Here is a 17,565-nt window from a genome sequence, read left to right as displayed (position 1 = left end):
AAATATTTACCAGGTTTTTAAAAAAAGTTACCTCTGGTCCAATTTTGCTAAGAATGAGGATCATGAAAATTTTTGTCAAATTATTTTCTGCACCTATTGAGATGATCATATGGTTTTTCTCCTTTAAACATATTAAATGTGCTAAATCACCTATAGGAAAAAAGGAGTCTCAAATAAAACACTTTTACCCAAAGTTGTTATTTATTTTCATGAGGGGAGGAAAAAAAGAACCTTTTATGATAGTGAAAATATACTTTATTTTTTTAATACAATAGCTGCCAGCAATATACTGGTGTTGATGTTCCAGAGAGAAAAGAAAACACAAGCATTCTACAATAAGCTTTCATTTGCTTGCTGAAGAAATTCTAAAGAAAATACTCCAATTATGTTCAACATTATGGCTTGAGGGGTTGAATTTTTTTTCCATAAAAATTTTAGTGGCCCAAACCTTGATCATTTATAAAGGATGGAGTAAAGAAAAGTCCATATATCAATAATGAATGCTTCCCTCTCTATGAATTAAAATACTGGTTACAACCAGTGTAAGAAATTGGTGAATCAATAAACTTGATAAAATGTGTATCAAAATGTTCATGAAAAAATACATTTCTATTTCTTCTCGTTTTTACTTTGTAGTATTCTCTAAATGGGTTTGCAAGTGCACAGAAATAAAAAGCTATCTACATACAACTCTGGAGAGATTCAAAACCCAACAGAAGTTAAAATGCCTATATTCTAGAGTTGGGTCCACTTAGTGTATGAATAAATGTCAGAAATCTCTTAATTTTATATAGATTGCTCCAGGGTTTAAAGATAAATTGTGAAAGCCAAGGTTACCAAGAAATCTTATTTGAATTTCATCACAAAAGTTAACAATCCTAGTAAAAAAAAAAATAACAGACCTGTATAGAAAATCTGCATCTATATCAGAAAAGGGAAGTTATATCAACTGGAATAGAAGAGAGCTTTCCAACTGTTAAATACAAAAATTTCTCAGAATCCCTTGGAAAACAGTGAGACCTTCCATTAAGACTCTAACCTCCTTACTGAAGTAATAAAACATAAAGGGTGTTTAAATGAAAGGGAATGATTTGCTAGTTGTAGAAATAAAATCAGATGTTTCCATTATGTCAGCCCATACACTACATGACTTGCCTGCCATGAAAACTTTTATGTCCCCAATCTTTCAATATTTTAAGCTATAATCTTTCCACAAACATTTAATCAGGTAAAAGAATGCTGTAGGATCATCCTTTCTACTAGCTTTTGTCCACCTGCTAATCTCAATTTCATTCAACTAACTTCTCTGATAAAGTAATAATAAAATCTGTCTTTATACAGAGGAAACGAATTCTGCCTTTCTTCAACATCCAGAGAGAACCAGGTGTAATCACTGGATAAATAAAAACCAATGAAGAAAATAAATATCCAAAGTGAAAATACTTTGCATTTCAGAATGGGTTTTCCATCACTCTATTTTGAGGAATGGAGCTCTCTCCTCTGTTAGCCCTCCACTCTGCACCACTTAGTCCACCATCCACTAGAAAGAACAGATATCCCCTTCTCTCAGATCGTTTTCATACCTTAAGCTATGACACAAGGTTCAATATCACCTGAGTGCCAAGCTGCCACTATTTAAAATGTAAATGAGCAGTGATGATACCTGCCTGCGTACTGACACAGACTGGACACTCACCTACTGAAGCTACTGCGATATAATTTCTCAATAAATAACTGGATAGTGCTTCTTCCTAGAACCAGATAAATCACCATCCAATATTTAACTAACAAAAAGATAGGTACTCAAACTTTTGATCAGCAACAGGAATTCTAAGAAAGGTAAGGCAAAGGAATTTCCCTGAGCCAAATGGATACAATATGGAGCTTTTCTTATCTTTCTATACTAAGCTAATTTACTGATAGGTTAAAAAAGCAGTATGCTTATAAAAATCAGGCTGCTTCCATAAAGCCAGTACTTACTAAATATTAGCATATCAAAGGGGGAAAAACACTGCCATTTTAAAGCAATATACTTAAAATTTCAAACAATAGCTCATGAGAAATAGCACTTTCTACACAAGTTAGGTATAAAAAATTACAAAAAATGTATTATAGTCACAAGCACAGTCTTCAGATTTGTACGCAGAAAGTCCGTTTTGTTTTTTTAAAGAATAAATGCATAGTAAATTTTTATTTTCACAAACCTCACCTTCTTTTGTTAGAGCACAAAGAATTCTTGTTTAGGACTTTGATTTAAAAAGAAAACAAAACAAAAACACATGCAGGGTGCTATTCCTCAACATGGCTGTAGAAAAATTTAACTCAAGGAAGTATAATGATTGAGATCAGGCAAAACTGCAGCAAATAGTCACTCACCATAACAAGCGTAATTTAGTCCAACAGGAGTGAACAATCCTCTACGCATGGTTAATGGGGTGAAAAAAGAAAATTGGTAGTCTGTGTTTTATTTTGTTTTAATGTAGGAAGGATAATGCATTCTTTAGACCATCTACATTAAATATGCTTTAGAAACAAAAATTTACTTCATATTTTGACAAACCCTCCCTTCATTTGGTAGGTTAATTTGTGTTAATTTTTACATTACGTCATTGTACTGCTATAGCTAAATCAACTAAGTCTCAGTTTATGTAGTGTTGCTCAAAAAATCTACAAGTAGCACGCTCTATGCTTACCTAAAAGGGGCTTTTTAAAATAAAGAAAGAAAGCAATAATGTTCCAAATGAATGGCACTGGGCAAAATATATAAAACAAACACATTAAGACAGAGTCTCAGATGCCCATCAGATTCTAAGTATAAAATGCTTGCAGAAGATCTTGAAAAAACCATCTCTTCCTCTAAACTTTTAGCTTCTACATAGTGTCAGATGTTTCAATTGGTATGAAGGATAAATGCTTTTAAGCAAAAGTAAAAAAATATCTACAAAGCAAAACAGCAAAATCTGTAGTGACTTTCTGTAGAAGGCTCTCTTCTCTGATGGCAAAATCCTTTAGTACATATCCAGGACAGACTAAATTGAAACAGAGTATTTCTGATACAGTAGCAATCCTTTCATATACTCTTACTAAATATTACAAAATTTCAAAACATACATAAATATTCCTTGTACCATGCATTATGCACCAGTTTGGGGCTGCCTGATGAAGTCATGGCTACTATGTTAACATTACACATTGCACTTCCAAAGTTCTGCCATCTATACACAGTGAATGGACACAATGGTTAGGGCTCCCGAGAGATGGCAAACTACCTCTAACGTGAAAACTTTGTGATGGAGTGTCTCCCAATTAGAGGAGAGGAGGATATGGGTGGGGGAGGTAGGCAGGGTAAAAGGATTTCAAAATAATACTGCTTAGGAGTGTATATTTTAAGATAACTACTATACCTTATCTATCCTTGATCCTAATCTTGAATAACTGCATGTTCATGCAAAATATAATTTCTACTCTAGGAAGAGAAGCAGTCTGTTAGGAAAAGCATGTTCTTAGGGGAAGACATGAAGATATCTCTGTCTTAAGTGCTATTTTACTTGGTGAGTCTTTTGGCTACATCACTATATGCTATTTCAACCTCCTTATCACTGGGACAGGTGTTGGTGAACTCATCCCTACTATAGGCATTAGTTAAGTATCTCCAGATGCCAGTCATTCCTTTTGGAATATCAAAGTTGCGATATTTTTTGGCCACCACCTGAAATACAAAGAGATCAAAAGTTAACAGATTTATTTTCCATGGCTTATAAATGAGACATATCTCTGATTTTAAAGCCAACTACTGATGCCATAAATCTTTGAGAACTGCTTTTATTTGAAAAGAAGTCTGTCACTATCATTCTAACTAGAGTTTTAAATAACGACCAAGACTGCAAGCCACCCCAGAGATCCCCAAGTGTAACAGTGACTGCAAATGCCTGCCTAGGACATCCAGAAAGACCGCCAGGTGTAATCATCAGATGAATACTTTAACACACACAGAGACACACACACACACAATGTTAGATCACTGTTTTCCTTATCTTAGATCTTTGCTGCACAATAGTGGTTATTACTATTCTATATACTTAGCAATGTGCCTACCCCGTGTCTCACATAATAAATAATCAATATTTTTTGCCTTGAATAGAAAAGGCCAGGTGATCACAGAACAGAATTTGACAACATAAATCATTATAGCAAACTCCAATTCAAAGTCATCTATTATGTCTTTGAAAGATATTTTTATGCAGTCACAAGAAAAAAAATATTTCTCTTTCTTATATGTCTCGATTTTAAGACATAATGTTCCACAGTGTTTCAAATATTGCCTAAACCACATTAAGTTACACTATTTGGGGGGGCTGCTAGTCATATGAGATCAGAAATATTTTAAGCACAAAGGAAGTGTTACCTTAGTAAATACAATACTAGGTAATAGCAATGTCACACCACATCCATAGGCCTACCTTGACAATATGCAGTTTGGGCAGCAGGTTACAATCAGCTAATGTCATTTCATTGCCATCCAGAAATTTACGTGTAGAAAACTTAATGTCCTCCATACTATTTTCATCAATTTCATCAGGGAGTGGAGAATTCAGATATTCATCCAGTTTCTGCAGTGTTTTCAAGAGACCCCTCTCTAGGGCTGAAAAACAGATGGGAACACTGTAAGCCCCAATCCCCAAAGTAGAAGCATTACTCTTTCAGTCAATAATTGTTTATCAAATGCTTACTCTGACACTAGGTACTGCAGATGTAGAACAAGACAGACGGGCTTCCTGCTCTCCTAGCGCCTTGTTTACATGGTAGGGGGATGAGACAAATTTGTTGAAGTCAATGTATAGATAAACATGATAGTTTCAGACAGTGGTATTTGTAAAAACTTGTTAATAACTAAATGCCCCACACATGAACACAGCTAGCCCAACACAGCTGACATTTCAACTGGGAAAAATGGGTGGGAAAAGGCAAACATTAATACAAATCATAGGAAGAAAATCTTGCAGAGACAGAGATTCCTGCCCTCAATTTTAATTCCTACTCCCCCAGGAGCATTTGGATTTATCACTAAGAAATATGTTAAGAAACTCCAATACAAACAATCCAAGTGAAAGCCTGGGATTTTTGCACTGTCTCACAGAAGAAGCCAAGAATGGCACTATCTTATACAAAAAGCACAGAGGTCAGATTAGAGAGTTTCATTTACAATACTGAAGCGGGAACCTCTTTAGCCAAATATGTTAAGATGCTATGATTATTATGATTCAGAGAGAAGAGGGACAGAGCCACCACTGTACATTTGGCAAGCGAGAATTCTACCCCTGAATCACCCATGCACAACCACTGTAGATTTGGAAAGTCAAGGTTAGTGACCCTTAGCAGAAAGGAATGGGAATGTTGCTAAAGAAATATGGACTAACAACAGATAAATCTTCTATTATACCTTCTTATCCTTTATTTCCCAATTCACCTTCCCCTCTCAAGCTCAGAATAGATGAACTCACACTGATGATTACAGTAACTTGCCATAAAAGAAAGTTAAATATCATTAGGTGATAATCCACATAGTTGTAAGTTTGAATAAAGTTGGGTCCTTTAAGGAAAAAGGTAAAGTTTTACATGTTCCATATTAGATATTTCACCAGCAACATAAATATGTCCTAACCCAATACCTCTTCTCCCAAATTGCCGCCACCCACTCATCCCTTGGTCCCTTCATGGTAGTCCAGGCAAGAGGTGGTAGTCTTAGGTAAGGGGCTGTAGGCACAAAAAGGAATGAAGAGATTTTAGGAGACAAACCAACAGAGCTCAGAGATCAAAGTGAATATGAAGAAAGGGGAATAGATGTATTCAACATAATATAACTTGAGTCCCTACTATGTGCCAAGGCTTGTTTTAAGCATTGTTAAATTTCTCAGTTGAATAAAACATAAAATGTTCCTATTCCCAGAGAGTTTAGATCTTGGAGAGAGGGGGTAGCGCAGAGAAGCTGTTCAACAAACTAACACAACCCAGGGTGAATGCTGGTGCCTTTTACTGAAATATTTACCTTCCTAGAGGTGAAGCAGATTTAGAGGATGTGGAGATGAGTTCAGTTAATATGCTGAGTTTGAGGTGCCTGTAAAGACATGTGAGATGTCCAACAGACAAGGTTTCAGTGTTACAGACTGGGCTGGAGGAATATTTGGAAGTTCTGAGAACATAAATGAACAATGAAATCGTGGAGTAGAGGAGAGACAGAAGGCTTAGGGAAAGTCCTAAGGAACATCATTTAAAGGACAGGTAGGAAGAAGAATCTGTGAAGAAGATTAAAAGGGAAGAAATACACTCTCACAGAATCTCAGAATTCAAGGTTGGAAATGCCTTCGAATCCCAGCTCAATCTTTCATACGAGGCAGACTCCTACAAAGTGCCGTATCACTGGATTACTCTACTATGCAAAAGTACAACTGATTTTTATAATGGCCCCATATCCAGTAACCTTGCTAATTCACTTTTTTCTTACAGTTTATCTGTAGATCTTTGGATTTTCTATATACACAATTATATTGTTTCATAATACTGACATATTTATTCCTTCCTTTACAATTCTCATGCCTTTTTTCTTTCTTGCCTTATTATATTGGCTAAAACTATCAGTAAAATGCTAAGTAGAAGTGGTGACAGTGAGCATCCTTTCCTAGTTCCCAATCTCGAGGTGAAATCTCTCACTATTTTCTCATTAAGTATGACGATTACTATAGTTCTTTGTAGAATTTATCAGATTAAGGAAGTTCCCCACTATGCCTAGTTTGCTAAGACTGTTTTAAGAAACAATGAATACCATGTTGACTATGAAAAAGTAATAAATTTTATCACATGCTTTCTTCTGCTTCTATTGAAATGGTCATATAATTTTTCTCCTTTATTGATCTGACAGATTTATATAGATTTTTGAATGTTTAAATAATCTTCCATCCCTGAGTGAAACCCAAACTCAATTGTGTGCATTATCTTTTTTCATTTTGCTGAATTTGGCATACTTTTTGTCAGACTTTTGCATCTGTGCTCAAGAGACAGAATGGCCTGAAAATGTCCTTTCTTTTGATGTTCTTGTGTGCTTTTTGGCATCAAGGCTGCGCTCAAAAAGCAAGTTGGAAAGTATTCCCTCTCTTCTGTTCCCTGGAAAAGTATGTGCCAGTCTGATGTTACTTTTTCCCAAAATGCTTGGAAGATTTCATCAATGAAGCCATCTGGATCTGGAGTTTTCCTTTTAATTATAAGAAAACTTACATGATTTTTAATTACAGACATAAGACTATTCACATTTTCAATTCCTTCTTGTGACAATTTTGTTCTACCAGTTTTTGTTTGAAAATGTCTACTTTTTAAAATTCATACATAAAAATCATCACATTCTTACATTCTTTTTCAGCTAAAAACCTCAGTGAATATATATTAAGAGAGTTGATTCTCACAGCAACCACAGGACACAGGAAGGGTAGATATTATCCTACCTTACAGATCCAGAAATAAGAGACCAGCAACTTTGCCTTATTTTCAGCATCAAAGGAAAGAGATTTTGACATCCTGGAATTTGACTTGTTATGACTTGGAATTATAAATTGGATGGTAAATCCACAGAAAAGGCTGACTAGTTTAGCAAGTATATCAATCCAGGGCTGCAAATATAAATGTCACATCTTGAAGCAAAGATAAAATATTTAGATGTGTTTGCTTTCACTTAGTATTTCACGACTTACAGAATTCTAATTTGCTTTCTTTCAGCTCACTGAAGATCTCATACCATTGTCTTCTGAATTCCACTGTTCCTATTGAGAATCAGTGCTCGATCTTATTGCTATTCTCTTAAAGGGCTTTCTCTGACATTTTTAAGGTTCTGTCTCCGGTTTTTAGCAATGTGACTATGATGTATAAAGGTGTAGTTTTCTTTATATTAATATTTGTGCTGCTGGCTGGGTTTTATAATGTTGATTTCATGCCTTACCATCTTTCATCGATTTTGGAAAATTCTTGGCAATAATTCTTTACATGCAGCTTCTACTCGACTTTCTTCTCTCCTTCTGGGACTCCAGTTACACATATGTCAGACACCTTTTTCATTGTGCTCCGTATCTTATCACTCTTCTGTATTTTTTTTTTTTCCCCTGGTTCTTTTGTCTCTTTGGGCTTCTATTAGATATTTCCTTCTGACCGATCTTCCTGTTCACTAATTCTTTAATTATTGTCCAAACTGTCAAATTTCTCTATTGAGTTCATAACTTCAAATACTATATTTTTAAATCGTAGAACTTCCATTTGATTCTTTTTTATAATTTCCACTTTGCTGAAATTCTCCATCTTGTTTTTTTATTTTTTGAGCATATTAAAGTTATTTTAAAGTCAGTGTCTGGTAACTGAATACCTTCTAGTTTGTAATATAGTTTTAAAAATGTATTAGTTATGTTTAGTACATAATATGAGCTCTAATACTAACAGATTTTTTAAGTTGTTAAATTTTTAAACTCAGGGATAGTTTATATTAAACAAAATCATATACATCGTCCTTCTAATTCTTATTAAAGTAATTCATCATTCTTGCTTTCCTGACTATATGTGCTTTAAAAGTACAGTCTGTTTTTTGTGCTTCTTCTGTATCCCCTGAAATTCATAAAACTTAAGCACAAATTGGACTGGTGAACACTTGGCCAAGACTAAGAAAGGCTGATAATTATGTATAAAAGTTTTGGGTTTCTTAAAATGTATGAAGAAGATTCAAAAAGAAATTAGGTGAAAATGTAGAATGAGGGGCCTGAGAGAACTGATCTGCTTTCTTTCCTCCCCCACCACCTTCCTTCCTCCTCCTTTCTCTCCGCTCTTCCTCTTGTGCCACCTGTCTCCTTTCTCTCCTTCCTGCAACTGTTCCTTCCTCCTACAAATGTTTATTAAATGCCTGCTGTGTACAAAGCATTGCTCCAAGAGCTAAGAACATAGGGGTGAATAGACAAAAATGCTTGCCCTTGGGGAGCTTACACTCTAGTGGGGGTAAAATACACAATACATAAAACCAGTGAGATAAAAGGCAAGAAGTGCCAGGTTGCTATTTTTTTCATCCAGCTCAAGAAGTGGTTTTTAGCAGCTGTGTTATATGGGAGGTTGGTGAGACGAAAGCGGGGTAAGACAATCTTGAACCTCTAGAATCACATTCAGCAAAAAAGATGCACACAATTGTGAGAGGCCCAGGAAACTGAGAACGAGCAAAGGAAGTGCAGGTACACAGGGCTCCTCTCTCTTGCTCACTCTGAGATGGCTTCCCCAGTATTTAAAAATAATTTATTATCTCTTGTTCTCTCTTAATATCTCTTATTCTAACTTGCTATATCTTTCTTGCCAAGGGAATATAAGAAAAGAAAGAAAAGAAAAGAAAAGAAAAGGAAGAGAAGAGGAGAGAAGGAGAAGAAGAGAGAAGAGGAGAGAAGAGGAGAGGAAAAGAAAAAAGAAAACACACAATGAATACATGAAAATGTAGAATTACTTTAAAGTCAGATAAGTTTAGAAATTTGTACTTGACTATTACCTCTTTTGTGGGAGTGGGAATGAAGTAGACACTGCACATTGCCATAGAACACAATAGCCTTTTAACATGTAAAGAAGAATTGGTACTATATATACATGTATATATACGCATATATATACACACACATATATACGCATATATATACACGTATACACACACACACACACACACACACATATATATATATATTTTTTTTTTTTTTTGAGACAGAGTTTCACTCTCTTGCCAGGGCTAGAGTGCAATAGCATCAGCCTAGCTCACAGCAATCTCAAACTCCTGGGCTCAAGTGATTCTCCTGCCTCAGCCCCCCACCCCCTGAGTAGCCGACACCTGGCTAATTTTTCTATTTTCAGTAGCGATGGGGGTTTCGCTTTTGCTCAGGCTGGTCTCAAACTCCTGAGCTCAAGCGATCCTCTCTCCTTGGCCTCCCGGAGTGCTAGGATTACAGGCATGAGCCACTGTGCCCAGCCGGTAATATTTTTGACTTAGGAAAATACCAAACAAATTGGAATGTGTCACCTCAAGTGATAAGTGACAAGATCAAAAATTTGCCTATTTTATTAATAAAAGATCACCCTACCCATAGCCATGATTAAGCTAGCTTATTTCTTAGAGGAAACGTAAGCAGAAAAAGACACTAGAACCCAGTAAAATAAAGTTGATGCATTAAGAGTGCTCAGCTGGAACTAGAGAAGTGACAGGGAATCAAGCCATTTAAAAATAAAAGATCAAAAATGCAAAGCACCAGATACAACTTTTTATTAATTACATGCAAGGTATAATGCATACAGTTAACTGAATGTAAAGTTTATAAATTAACAAGAGAATACAGCATGAGAAACAGCTAGGTTAGTAAGGAATCAAGGGCATGATGAAAACTTTTCATGGTTGTACTAAAAGGAAAAAAAAAGGAGGCAGAATCTCAGGGTTTTAAAAGAACTAAAGAAGAACTAAAAGATTCAGTATGCTTCCTATTAAAAACAGTGAACAAAAATAAATACGTATTAGAATACAAGGACTTGTTCTTTGATCAGATTACAATGAACAGGCCGGGCGTGGTGGCTCACGCCTGTAATCCTAACACTTTGGGAGGCCAAAGTGGGAGGATCAACCAAGGTCAGGAGTTTGAGACCAGCCTGGGCAAGAGTAAGACCCTGTCTCTACTAAAAATTAGAAAGAAATTAGCCAGACAACTAAAAATATATAGAAAAAATTAGCCGGGCATGGTGGCACATGCCTATAGTCCCACCTACTCGGGAGGCTGAGGCAGGAGGATCGCTTGAGCCCAGGAGTTTGAGGTTGCTGTGAGTTAGGCTGATGCCATGGCACTCTAGCCCGGGCAACACAGTAAGACTCTGTTTCAAAAAAAATGTCAGAATAATGAGTGTATTAATAAAAACAAAGAATGATGAGTTAGTTTGATACAATTTTTATATATCGGCATAAGGTATGGCCAATAAAACAAACAAAATCAGCAGTACCAAGAGGTACTAAACAGCACCATTCAATAAACAAAGTTTTAAAGACTAAGGTAAAGGAGTATAAGGTTAGTTAAAATAAAGAAAATGTCAAGATTAACCACTAGAAGGCAGTAGCAAGCCATCAGAAAGTAGCTCTTTGTCATCCATAACTATTATTCTCCAATATCCATGCTGTAGTGATGCTGATATTTCTAAAAAGCTATTTGAAAAGCTCTAAAAAAATTAGTAAGCACAACAGAGGTGACACAATCAGTTTAAAATTAATTATGGGCCAGGCGGGTGGCTCATGCCTGTAATTCTAGCACTCTGGGAGGCCGAGGCGGGAGGATCATTTGAGCTCAGGAGTTCGAAACCAGCCTGAGCAAGAGCGAGACCCCATCTTCACTAAAAAAAATAGAAAGAAATTAGCCCGACAACTAAAAATATATAGAAAAAATTAGCCAGGCACAGTGGCGCATGCCTGTAGTCCCACTACTTCGGAGGCTGAGGCAGGAGGATTGCTTGAGCCCAAGAGTTAGAGGTTGCTGTGAGCTAGGCTGACACCACAGCACTCTAGTTGGAGCAACAGAGTGAGACTCTGTCTCAAAAAAATAAAATAGAATAAAAAATATAAATAAATAAAATTAATTATGAAAATCAAAACACCCTTTTTTGCCTATGAGAATACAACAAAATTAAAATGATTCACCCACATTCACCAGGGTCAGAGTGTGAGAAAATGAATATATTATATTAGTGGGAATATAAACTGGTATAGATTTTGAGAACAATTGGACGAAAACAGAGAAAAATTTTTTTTTTTTTTTTTTTTTTTTTTTTTTGTTGAGACAGAGTCTCACTTTGTTGCCCAGGCTAGAGTGAGTGCCGTGGCGTCAGCTTAGCTCACAGCAACCTCAAACTCCTGGGCTTAAGCAATCCTACTGCCTCAGCCTCCCGAGTAGCTGGGACTACAGGCATGCGCCACTATGCCCGGCTAATTTTTTCTATATAGATTTTTAGGTGTCCATATAATGTCTTTCTATTTTTAGTAGAGACGGGGTCTCGCTCAGGCTGGTCTCGAACTCCTGACCTTGAGCGATCCACCCGCCTCGGCCTCCCAGAGTGCTAGGATTACAGGCGTGAGCCACCGCGCCCGGCCGAGAAAAATTTTAAATGCACAAATCTTTTGATTTACTTGGAACCTACCTCAAGGACATTCACTGGCAGCACTGTTGTCACAGTAAAAAGCTTGAGACAATCTAGATGTCTATCGACAAGGAAATGGCTCAATAAAAACCCATATTATAGAATACTAAGCAGAATTTCTAAAAACTGAGGTAGATCTACGTTTTGATATGGAAGGATTTCTACCACGTAAGTGAAAAAGACAGCTGCACATGAACATGCACATAATACACATTTACATAAAATGTTTGCAAAATGACATAGAAAAAGAATGCACACTAAATTGTTGGAGGTCATATAATATGATTAAGGAGGGGCAATGAAGTTTTATTAAATTGATTGCTATACTATTTTAACTTCAACAAGCATGTATCTCTATTACTTAAATGATCTGAATGAATAAAATTCAAGGCAGAAAACATTAAATGTAACAACAGTATTTCTGTTAGTGAAAAATGATACAATTTATGATGAAGACAACAAAGGCTAAAGATTACAAGCATTTACATGGCTAAAACTATATTTGAAAGTTACTGCTAGTTTTAATAAAGGGTGATCTTATAGAGACAAGTCTTGAAGCCTAGGTTTCCAACACGGGAAATGGAGAGAAGTAATAGGTATTTCGAGGTGATTAAATATACAACGCAGTTTCACAGCTACAATGGTGAACCACCATCCTCTGACTCCTACACTTTTCCTGAGAGAAAGCAAGAGAGCAAGTGAGAAAAAGAGGGAGAACAGGGATGGGGGAGAGGGGAGGGGGAAAGAAGGGGGGATCCTGAATAAAAAGGAACTAATCAGAACCTCTAGAGTCCTTCCACTTAAACATAGGAACTTGGACATTATGAAATACGCCTCAGAGTATATTCAACAATGCCAAATTCATTTCTCTAAAGAATATTATAAACACCAGACTAGTTTCACTTGATATCCTAGTAAATTATATAAATTAATAACATCACAGACCTGAAAAAACAGAAGATCTCAGACAGATTATACCTAATTCATCCCCATAAAAGGAATTACCCACTGGTTTTTCTTTTAATGCCTAAAAGGTTACACAAACTTTTACTCCCAACCTGAACATGTTACTAAAAGAATTACATATCTTATCTATCATCAATGTTTCCTTTTATTTTATTCTTTAAATCTTATTTACTTTATACCCCAATCTAAGCATTGGCTCTTCACTTTCACTTTCACTAGTCCCAAACTGTAGCATCTAGGCATCTAATCCCTTACTTAGAATTAGGTCCTAAAAGGTCTTAAAATTTTCCAAACATACCGGATTTTGTGAAATATATAACAGGCTGGTAAAAACTAATCAAAGACTTATCTACTCTGATTTACCATGTAAAATGACAAATCCATCTCCGTGTAAACTGTCAATATTGGAGTGGATGTTTGGGGAAATAAGTAGGTGAATCATTAATTTCCTAGCATTATTAAAGGCATGTAATTGCAACAAACAGATATGAGACCTGCAACAAACATACATAAGGAAAGACCCATTAAGCTCCAAAGTGATTTGGAACACTGCTTTCTAAAGTCTCATGGCAGTGACAGGTCCCTGTGGAAGGAAGTTGCTTGGCAACTGGAATTTTTATTTACCAATAGGTAATTTAATATAAAAGCCTTCCAGGTTATGCACTGTGTAATGCACTATGTTGTTTGTTCTTACTGGTTGTAACATTCTGAGGACAGTTAAAGAGTAGGTGGCTACTTAAGATAGTAACAAATTGATAGGAAAAAATAGAATACAAAGTTATACTTAAATGAGTCACTTTTTCCCTGTTCTTCTCTCATCTCCCAAAGCAAAAGCAAACACATTGTATTCCCTTTTCCTCCCCACCAAGTATCAGAAGAAATTCAACCATCTTCCAGCTTTCAAAAGCCACACAGAGAAATAAAAACATTCTAACTTTAACTAAGACTACTCAAAGAGCTATGCAGCAAGAGAATCTGGATAGAAAAGGATAGTTTCATGAAAAGTACAGTTAGCCTGCACGAAGGAAGGGTAGAACAGAAAAGTCATTGTGGAAAGGAGGGCTCCAATATAACCATTTACTTAGTGTGTAAATTGCTTAGACAGAAACATTAGTCAGGAAAAAAAGCCAATTACTAAAGAAAATTGCTTCCAAACTAAGGCAGCTACTGGAACACATTATTGAGAGATATAAGCCAGGCCTGAGTACTAAAATTTTCCCTTCACTGTAGAAAAACATTTCATGTAGTGACTATTATTGCAGAAACCAAGAGCAAAAGACACTGAAATTCAATACTATATTATAAAATGCTGCAATTTTTAAATTTAATAAAAAAATAGCCTGAATAGCTTGGAAATCTTCCTGCTGAAATAATGTAGGAAATCAGCAAGTATATCACTTTTTAAAAGATAATTATTCTTGCTTAACCAGCACTGATTTTTCCCCCTTTGGTATTCTTGTTCATTTGCTGCCACAAATTTTCAGTCAAAAGACCCATACCCAAGTTACCAAACTAGCTAAAACTATGATGAATTACAGTATTTTTTGGAGCTAGCTTTATTGGTTATTGTTGTTACTTTTAAATAAATACTAAGATTCTCTATACAGTTTTCCCCAGACAGAACAATGCTTAGCACTCCGAAGAGAAGAGAAAGGGAAATTATTGAATGCTGTAGTTAAGACACAGTTCATTAAATGGAACCTCTTTTAAAAGAGACTTCCCTTCACTATATGTATGTTTGGCAAATGAAATGATAAAATAGTGCCTTCAATAATAAAAGAAAATTACATCTGTACTACCTAAATAATTATCACCATTAAAATATCACTTGAAAATAAAATTCTAGTTTTAAGATGCAGAGAAATTTGGAAGGTTAGTGAGAGTCTAATTACTACTCTCTTAAAGCAACTCCAAAAATTGTTCTTTAAGGGTAATTAGCACAAAAAAAAAAAAAAAAAAACACAAAAAACCATTCAGGCTGATTTTAGGCATCAAATAGTAAACAAAAGATTTCATGACTGTTTAAATTAAGCTCCATCAATCTATTCCAAGTCACCACAACCACATAATCCATTGTTCTGATGTACTGTTAAATCTTCACAGTAACTTCTCAACAGACTATGAGAACAACTTCACTCAACATACATTTTATCACTAACCCACTATATGCTAGGCACTGTGCCACTAGAAGAAACAGAGAAACAGCACTTTGAAGACCTATCCTAGTTTATTATCAAATTTCTGGCCAACTTTGAAAGACAGTTTTTAATATGTATAGGAATGCTAAAAAGTACTGGTTTATAATCACTGTCATAATAATAGGTTTTTGTTGTTGTTTGGGGTTTTTTTGCAGTGGTAATTCAATTCTTTGTTTTTTACCTTCATTAGCCTCGGGCCTTGAATTCTTGATATATGCAGAGAATTTGGCAAAGATGTCCATTCCAGCAGTATTTGACTCTGGGTGTTTTGGTGAAAGCTTTAAGTACCTATATAGGAAAGGAGATAGATTACAAATCCTTCAAAGATAGAGTAGCATTAAGTTTTCTCAATCAACAAACCACTCTGCTAGCAGTTACTAGACATCTTTTAACAGTTATTACTCTAAGAAATGCCATCAGCTGTTTTCTACAATATTATTTAAAGGTGTTTTTTTCCTTAGGAAACAAAGCTCTGCCCAGTGATTTTGTTCATATATTAATATTCTTGGCAACTAAAGGGCATCTGTACTCTACCTTCATTTGATAAATTAGGATTCTGGGCAAACAGTCAACTTGTTCAGAGATTTGTGCCCAGGCCAACAGGCATCTTAGAATGAGATCTCTAGAGCAGTGCTGTCCAAGAGAACCTCCTGTGATGATGGAAATGTTCTATACCTTCATGGTCCAATATGGTGGCCATTAGTTCCATGTAGCTATTTGAATACAAATTAAAATTAAACACAAATAAAATTAAAAATTCACTTCCTGAGTTGCACTAATCACATTTCAAGTGCTCAACAGTCACCGGACAGCACAGCTCTAGAGCCTTGTTAGTGACATCAACCAGATCCTTAGTATGCCATGCTCTGAGCCAGCACTATGCAGCAGTGACAGAAAACCTGACAGGAGGAAAAGAGCCTACGCTGGTCAAACATTTTGATGATCCACAGCAAGTTAAGGACAAAAACAGCAGGCGGCAGATCATTCACTTCAAACCTATACCCAGGATTTTCCAAAAGCTCCCATACATTAGATATTATATAGTATATGTGAGGGTAGCACTGAGCAACAGAAAAATAGGATGTCAGAAATCATACTGAGAATGCTCTGTTATGTTGTTACAAAGTTTTTCTACTTTGAGAACAGACATGACACACCAGATTTTTAAACCCCCTCCATATTTTACATATTTAGATTTCAAACACACGTACTCAGTGTATATTTCTTCCTCACACTGGAATACACACATGAAAAGGCTCAACTATTCATCTTCTCTTCAGCAGGGCTTGCATCAGCTTCAGGGAGTCAGGGCTAGAGGAATTCAGATTCTTAGTCCCACTCAGGAAAGATTAATCAGCTGAAGGTCCTACAAAATGTCACTAGAAAATGGACTTGGGGGCAGTAAGTCTTTAGAAGAAAAAAAAAAAATCTTACAATGAACTAGTTATTGCCATTTATTAAAGACACTGTCTTGCCAGTTTTCTTTTTTTTTTTTTTTTTTTTTTTTTTTTGAGACAGAGTCTCACTCTGTTGCCCAGGCTAGAGTGAGTGCCGTGGCGTCAGCCTAGCTCACAGCAACCTCAAACTCCTGAGCTCAAGCGATCCTCCTGTCTCAGCCTCCCGAGTAGCTGGGACTACAGGCATGCGCCACCATGCCCGGCTAATTTTTTCTATATATATATTTAGCTGTCCATATAATTTCTTTCTATTTTTAGTAGAGGTGGGGTCTCGCTCTTGCTCAGGCTGGTCTCGAACTCCTGAGCTCAAACAATCCGCCCACCTTGGCCTCGCAGAGTGCTAGGATTACAGGCGTGAGCCACCGCGCCCGGCCGCCAGTTTTCTTTAAATGAAAAATGGTGAAGTAGTTTTTAAAAGAAATTTAGTTCAGTTGCAAGTTGTGTTTCAGTTTAGTTTTTACACTATTCGTATTTCTTATGTTTACTATTTTGAATTCAGGAAGAAATATATCTTCTAAAAATTGGGCATAGTACTATATTGGTAAGGAGGATGTAAAATATCTGTGGAACACATATATGCTCAAGATATCTTTCTTTTTAATAGGTCTACCTAGTCTCCAAATATCTCTCAATTTTTAAGCTTAAAGATTTCTCTTGGTCAGGCACAGTGGCTCACGCCTGTAATCCTAGTACTCTGGGAGGCCGACGAGGGATTGCTTGAGGTC

The 17,565-nt window shown here is 36.0% G+C and overlaps 1 protein-coding gene across 2 annotated transcripts in view; it reads right to left on the bottom strand.

Moving 5' to 3' along the window:
• Positions 1-255: 255 nt before the first annotated feature.
• CLIC4 (chloride intracellular channel 4) overlaps positions 256-17,565 on the bottom strand; it is a 73,171-nt gene continuing 55,861 nt past the window's right edge. For both annotated transcript variants that reach the window (XM_069479594.1, XM_069479595.1), the window contains exons 4-6: positions 15,565-15,671; positions 4,461-4,642; positions 256-3,709 (exon numbers count right to left, since the gene is read on the bottom strand). In XM_069479594.1, the coding sequence (XP_069335695.1) occupies positions 3,545-3,709; positions 4,461-4,642; positions 15,565-15,671 (454 nt within the window). In that variant the 3' untranslated portion in view covers positions 256-3,544. The remainder of the gene's footprint in view (positions 3,710-4,460; positions 4,643-15,564; positions 15,672-17,565) is intronic.

This window comes from Eulemur rufifrons, chromosome 8 (genome assembly GCF_041146395.1).
Source record: "Eulemur rufifrons isolate Redbay chromosome 8, OSU_ERuf_1, whole genome shotgun sequence".
NCBI classification, from domain to species: Eukaryota; Metazoa; Chordata; class Mammalia; order Primates; family Lemuridae; genus Eulemur; species Eulemur rufifrons.
Note: the sequence above shows the minus strand (reverse complement) of the source record. Positions and strands in the feature narration are given on the sequence as shown.